The following is a 6,060-nucleotide window of genomic DNA, read 5'->3' on the forward strand; positions in this document are numbered from 1 at the left end:
CAAAATTAGTTCTTGATGCTTGAGCTGTCGTGGCTGTCATTAGTTCTCTCTGTTCCTTGAGTTCCGCCACTTCTTTCTTGAGTGCTTCCAGCTCTCTGAGCATCTCTTGAGCTTCGATACTCTGAGTTGGCTGCGCAGATGGTTGAGGAGCCAATAATGGCTGCATGAGAAGCTCATCAAGCTGAGCCTGCATCCACCTTTGCTTTTCCATAGCCACCTGATGCACCTTTCTTATAATGGCCATTTGGTTTTCAGTTTCTGTGTTTCTGTTCTCGGCCACTTTCTTTGCTTCCATCGCTTCCTTTACTTGAGTCTGGAGGATATGGATCTGTCGCTTCAGTGCTTGGTTTTATTCCTCCGACTTCTTTACGTCTGCTCTGGCTTTGGCAAGTTCGTCTTGGACACTTCGTCTTCTTTCCTCCTCCTCTCTTTTTAATTGGCTTTGACTCTGCAACAATGCTACCATCTCATTGATTTCTCGGATCATGCGGTTTCTCCAATCTTCTATTTGTTCATCTCTGGCGAGCATTGGCAAGTCTGCTTCTCTCCTTCCTTCTTCTTGCGCCTCTTTTGCGATTTCTGGTCTTGGAGGACTTTGCTCGACAGGAGCCGGGCTTGGCTCGCTAACTTCTGCAGGTTGAGCTATTAATGGAGAAGATGGTTGTGAAGGAACCAAATCTTGTCTTGGTGAAGGAGGTGGAGTGTTGCCTGCTTCCAGATTTATCATGGATGTCCAGTCCTCCTTTTTAGAAATGTCCTCTAGCGGACCTTCTGGCTCCTCTGTGGATGCTCGTGGTACTTGGCGCTCTTCATAAGCTGCTCGAAGTTCTTCTTCTAGTTCCACTTCCATATGTTGTACCGTCTCAGAGTACTGCACGGTTTCCTCTTCTACAACAGCAGTTGTCTCTTCTTGTGGAGCTCCCTCTTCATCATGTCTTCTTCTCACTTGTTCTTCAGCTAATCTTCGTCCCAATCTACTCATGCGAGTCAAATGCTGTAGTTGCTCTTCATGCTTTTGTCTGTGGGGAGAAACTTGCCTTTGCCTCTTGGGTTGAGGTTCGGTTTGACGACTAATCTCCTCTATTACCCTTTGTTTCTCTTGTCTCGGATCGTGTCTCCTCTTTGTGCGGCGCTCAGGTTGTACTGTAGCTTCTTCTTCTTACCTTTCTATTGGTTTGTGGACTGAAGCTGTGGCTGTGGCAATTGCTTCTTCATCCTCAGACTCTTCTTCCTCTGCTTGGCCTGACAGGAGATTCTTGCGCAAATGCCTCGCCATGTGAATTAGGGTTGCGTTATCTGAGGCCTGCAGCTTCAAGTCTTCCTTCATGCCAAGATCTTGGTAGACTACTCGTGTAAGCGTTTGCCCAGCTCCCAAATAACCCTTCTTCTGCACTGTTTTCGTCTTTGCCGCTCTCTTGATATCCATTAAGATCTTCTCCGGCAGATTGGATCTAAGTGGTTGTGGATGGCTCATTGCTGTAGTTAGCCAATAGGTGAGTCCCACTTCCGGATGTGTATATTTTTGTGGTTTGATGATGCTGAACATCTGATGTAAAATGTGCATGGGCAAGATTATCTGATCGTTAAGTATATCATAGAAAGTTTTCTGCCCATCAGTCTGCAAAAATGTGGAACTCTGTGAGGTCCCCACCCCGTTGTCTCAACAACGGATCTGATGGTAAACCTGGTGGCCACTAGATCTATAGCGGAAGCAAACAAAGTGGTCTGGGCTCATCTAGCGGACGATCTCTCATCACAAAGTGAATTGAGTTCGAGCCTACTAGCAAGGAGATCTAGCTCCACCTCACAGGGGAAGCGTGATTTAACCTATGTAGCGATCCTAAGACCCACCTTCCAAGAGGAGAGAAACCTCGAGTGCCTTTTTCCCCATGTTTCAGAGGCACGTACTCTCAAGATTTCACCGCTCTAGGGGCAATGAGTATTACTAATATCGAAGTAAGCACTATGGGGACAGAGAGTTCCCGACCAATCGGGACCACCCGTCTCGTAGGCATTGGCAACCTGAGCCAAGCCCCCACTTTCCACCCCCACACTCACACTTCCTTGTGTGACCTAATTACTACCACAAAGGTTGTTCAACATAAACATTCCTTGTTTTAATTCCGAAGCACATTGTTCGTTAAGACAGCCCTTCAACCCCAGTATTGCAAACAACACCAAGACAGTAGTCTAGTAAAAATTCTACTCAAACTTATTCATTAAAATTCCAATGTTCTGGAGGTACAACATCCCCCCTCTAGCGAGAGTTTACTCCTCTAGTTGTCGCATAGCTGCCCATACAACTAGGTATGTCCACCGCATAGAAAGCACGACATGGACATTCCCACCGCTTAACCAGCAGGCGTGGGTTCCCACCGCTTAACCAACAGTCGTGGGTATCCACCACTTAACCAGCAGTTGTAGATTCAAGAGCCCTTAACCAAGAACTCTGCCCCCCGTGATCAGGAGGGGGTTCATGACTAATTCAACATTGGAAATAGAATGAACACGCCGAGCTAAATTTTCCCTAGCAGACATTCTTTCCTATTGCAAACAGTATATCCGTCAATCATTTCTTTCCTACTTTAGACTTTAATATACAAATGAATTCAATTGCCGAGGTTTCCGTCCGATTTCTCCAACATGTTTGGGGATATGTTCATTCCTAGCTAAACATATGCAATGTTAAATTAAACAACTTGAATAAAACTGTGATCTACCTCTTCCATTTCTTCGTCATTGGCTCGTGAGATGGCCGGTGCTTGTTCGACCATGGGAGCTTTTCCTTTTCCATTTGTATTGCTCGTTCCCGCCTCGTGGTCGTGGGCACCACCGAAGCGAGTTCTCTTAACCGGGGCCATTTTACTCACTACTTAAAATAATTAGCTTGGAGAAAAGAGCTAAGGTCCGCAAGCGTCATAACAAACCCATTGATAGATTAGCAACATTAAATAATCCCTCCTATATGAGAGGTCTAGATTTTTCCATATAGCAATCATTATGGATGACACATAATCCTATGGGAACCGGCTCTAAAGATAATTACTCGGTTTAGATGATTAAGAATAATAGGGCTTCACTAATGGAATTACTAGAGAGATGAATTAAGCACGATTAATCTCTTTCCTAGCAATTAGAGGGTGCAAAATCACCGCATGCATAGGTGTGAAAAAAACCACCTCTTAGAGACTTAATGACAGATTAATCTACCTTAATTATATCTTAATGCATAAGAGAAATGAATCTAATTCAGCTACAATATTAATGAGTGATAAAAGAGTGTGATTCTCGTCAGTCTACACAATTATCGGCTTACTGGTTAATTACTATGCTATCTAGAGAGAGAAAATTCTATTAATCATGCACTAATCATTAATTAAAGATCATGGATGGCTGATAATTCAGCTATGGTGATATGATTACATATTAGAATATGGTTAAGGAGAAATTAGAGAGTAATTATAGGGAATTACGACTAGGAGTAAGCATAATAGACGAGGAATTTAGATGATAATGAAAAGAATTTACAGAAGGCATTAATTAAACCGTGGTTACCGTGATTAAGGGTTGATAATCTTCTCGATTCTCTGATCTAATCGAGCTTCTTGAGGCGAGAATTCGACAGCACCTCCCTCCTTGCTTCTCCTTCAAAAGGTGTGTGTACCGGCAGCACGTTCCCAGTGTGTGTAGGTGTGTGTGTGTGCACTATGTGTGTGTGAGCATATGTGTGTGTGTGTGTGTGTGTGCAGGCCTTTAAATAGGCTCCTACAGGTTGAAAATCGACCAGCCTTGCTATTTGCATCTGGGGGAGCACTGAGTCTCTGCATTGGCAAATCCAGTTCCCCTACCCACCAAGTGTCCAGTTGGCTTGGTTAACTGGGTCTGACACTTAGTTACTGGCTTGGAAACTCTCCCAGGACTTCCACAAAGAGAGAAGGCGCCCCCTAGCTGCTAAAGCTGAGCTGGAGTGGGCTGGAACCTGTTCCCACACAGCCTCGGGCCCTTGGTGCCTCCCCGGCCAATTTTGGAAAAAATTGATTTTAGGCTAAAACGGGCCATACGAGTCGGAATTTGATGCCGAAAATTGATATAGAAAGCTCTAACTAAGGCGTACTGGCCCGAGTACCTGCCATATTTAGCAGCCCCCGGGGTCCGAAAATGCATTTTTTCAAATTTGGAGTACGGGTGCAGTTTTTCGAGACGGTCAAAACTGGATGGGTCGGGTGACCAAAAACTTACTATTTTTGAAAATTTTTTGCAAAAATTATTTTAATTCACATTTGGGAGCTTTAAAAAATTCTAAACATCATGGCACTGACAGAATTCGGAAAACTGCTAAAAATAGTAACTTTTTTCCATTATGATCATTTCATGGTACAAGGGTGCTCTTTTTGGTTGGGGTCAGAGACCTTACAAACTCTTCATGCTCTGAGTTGTCCGCAGCTTAGCTATGTTGAATCTTCCAGTCTTGATTTCTAGGGCTTCTCTAATCACGTCGGATGTGATTTGGATTTGGAGAAGCTTCCCTTTGTTTGAGGTGACTGATGCGGTGCCGTCTTCCTTGAGGGATGTCATAAGCTCGTAGCACCTTCGTGCGTCGACCGCCACCACATCTTGCAAATTACAATTCTCTAATCCAATCATTTGCATCACTTTCCGCACTTCGGACATTCTCTGTAAATTCCGGAAAGACTGCGGCACTGACATGATTGTCAGGTTGTCGCCTGCTAAAGTTTGATACTTTGTCTTTAGCACGAATGTCTTCGCATCTTCCAAGCTCTCGCAACTGATGAAACGTTTGATCACAGCCTGTTGTGCGATCACTTCAAACTGTGGCACTATACCTTCGACTTGTGTTGCCGGCACTTGACTGGATCCCGCTTCCATTGTTCCCTGCTGCGGAACATGACTTGCACCGCGTGTATCGAGGCGGTGGGATCCCGATGCCATAGTGTCGTGCTAGCCGTCTGTGTGTGGATCTGAGCTGCGTGGGTGAGTGAGTGCGCTCTGTAATGTAGGGTGAGCACTCCTGTGCACTCTCGCTGCAAAGGGTGATGTGCTCGAGCTCTACTAGGCCGGTGACTGCGCGCACAGAAAAGCTCTCTCTCTAGCTCTCTCACTAGTGCAATGACCAAATGAGGTCCCCAAATGGCCTATATACCCACAGGTTTCCGTGACTTACCTTGACACTTGATTCTGAGCATACCATTGTGTAGCATATTCCGTGACATGCAAAATTGATTGTATACATCACATGCTTTGCTTGACGACGCTCTTCTCTAGTCTTTGACATCTTCAAGCTCTTGCCGTTAAGTGGCCATTCGGGCGTTCTTTTCTGATTCTGTCATTTGACCATTCCTTAGAAACCTCTTCACTTGTACCTTCGGCGTTTGAAGTCCGTTTCTAATTTGGAGCTTCCAGCAAATTTTATGGATTTTTCAAAAGAAATTGAAGAAAAATAAGGAAAATTAAAGAAAAATGCCAAAATTGACCAAAAAAAACACGAATAAAGCTCGTCAACACAGTTTAGCACAATTGCTCAACTTTTTTCATGATAACACCTTTTGGACTCCATTTGAGCTCTGAATTCTCCTAATTGGTGCCTGGAAAGTGCATTTTGGGCTCGTTTTGGCTCAAAAAGGAAAAAAATTTCAAGAAAACAACCATACACACACGCCGCGCGACATCACACGAAGCCCAATGTGTGCTCGAGACATTAGATTTTAAAAATTGAAAAACAATCATCCTCACGGTTGACCTGTCCAGCACTCGTGACTCCCCCCCCACTTAATCGAAGCACTACGTGCGACAACGTGGTTGTTGTAGGGGTGTGTCGGGTACGAAGCTCGTGTCTATGCAAGGTCTTGAGTGACCCTATGCATGCATACACAGATCATGCATGTTAAACCATATGCTGTGCAAGAATAGGTCATGGACGATGTTTCCATGGGCTGTCGATGGCGAAGCTCTATCCCATCCTATTCTAATTGATTATGTACAATGTAGGCGATGTCTTTGGTGCTTTGTCACCAGAATGACCTTGAAGATCATGGTGTCATA

General features: G+C 44.6%; 1 protein-coding gene across 1 annotated transcript; it reads right to left on the reverse strand.

Annotated features, from left to right (window-relative positions):
- Positions 1-349: 349 nt before the first annotated feature.
- LOC147456070 (uncharacterized) lies at positions 350-982 on the reverse strand. The gene has a single exon (XM_086513803.1). It carries the CDS (start codon positions 980-982, stop codon positions 350-352), a length of 633 nt encoding a protein of 210 aa, XP_086369929.1.
- Positions 983-6,060: the final 5,078 nt, after the last annotated feature.

The sequence above is a fragment of the Adiantum capillus-veneris genome, chromosome 6 (genome assembly GCF_014529385.1).
Source record: "Adiantum capillus-veneris isolate H3 chromosome 6, ASM1452938v2, whole genome shotgun sequence".
NCBI classification, from domain to species: domain Eukaryota; kingdom Viridiplantae; phylum Streptophyta; class Polypodiopsida; order Polypodiales; family Pteridaceae; genus Adiantum; species Adiantum capillus-veneris.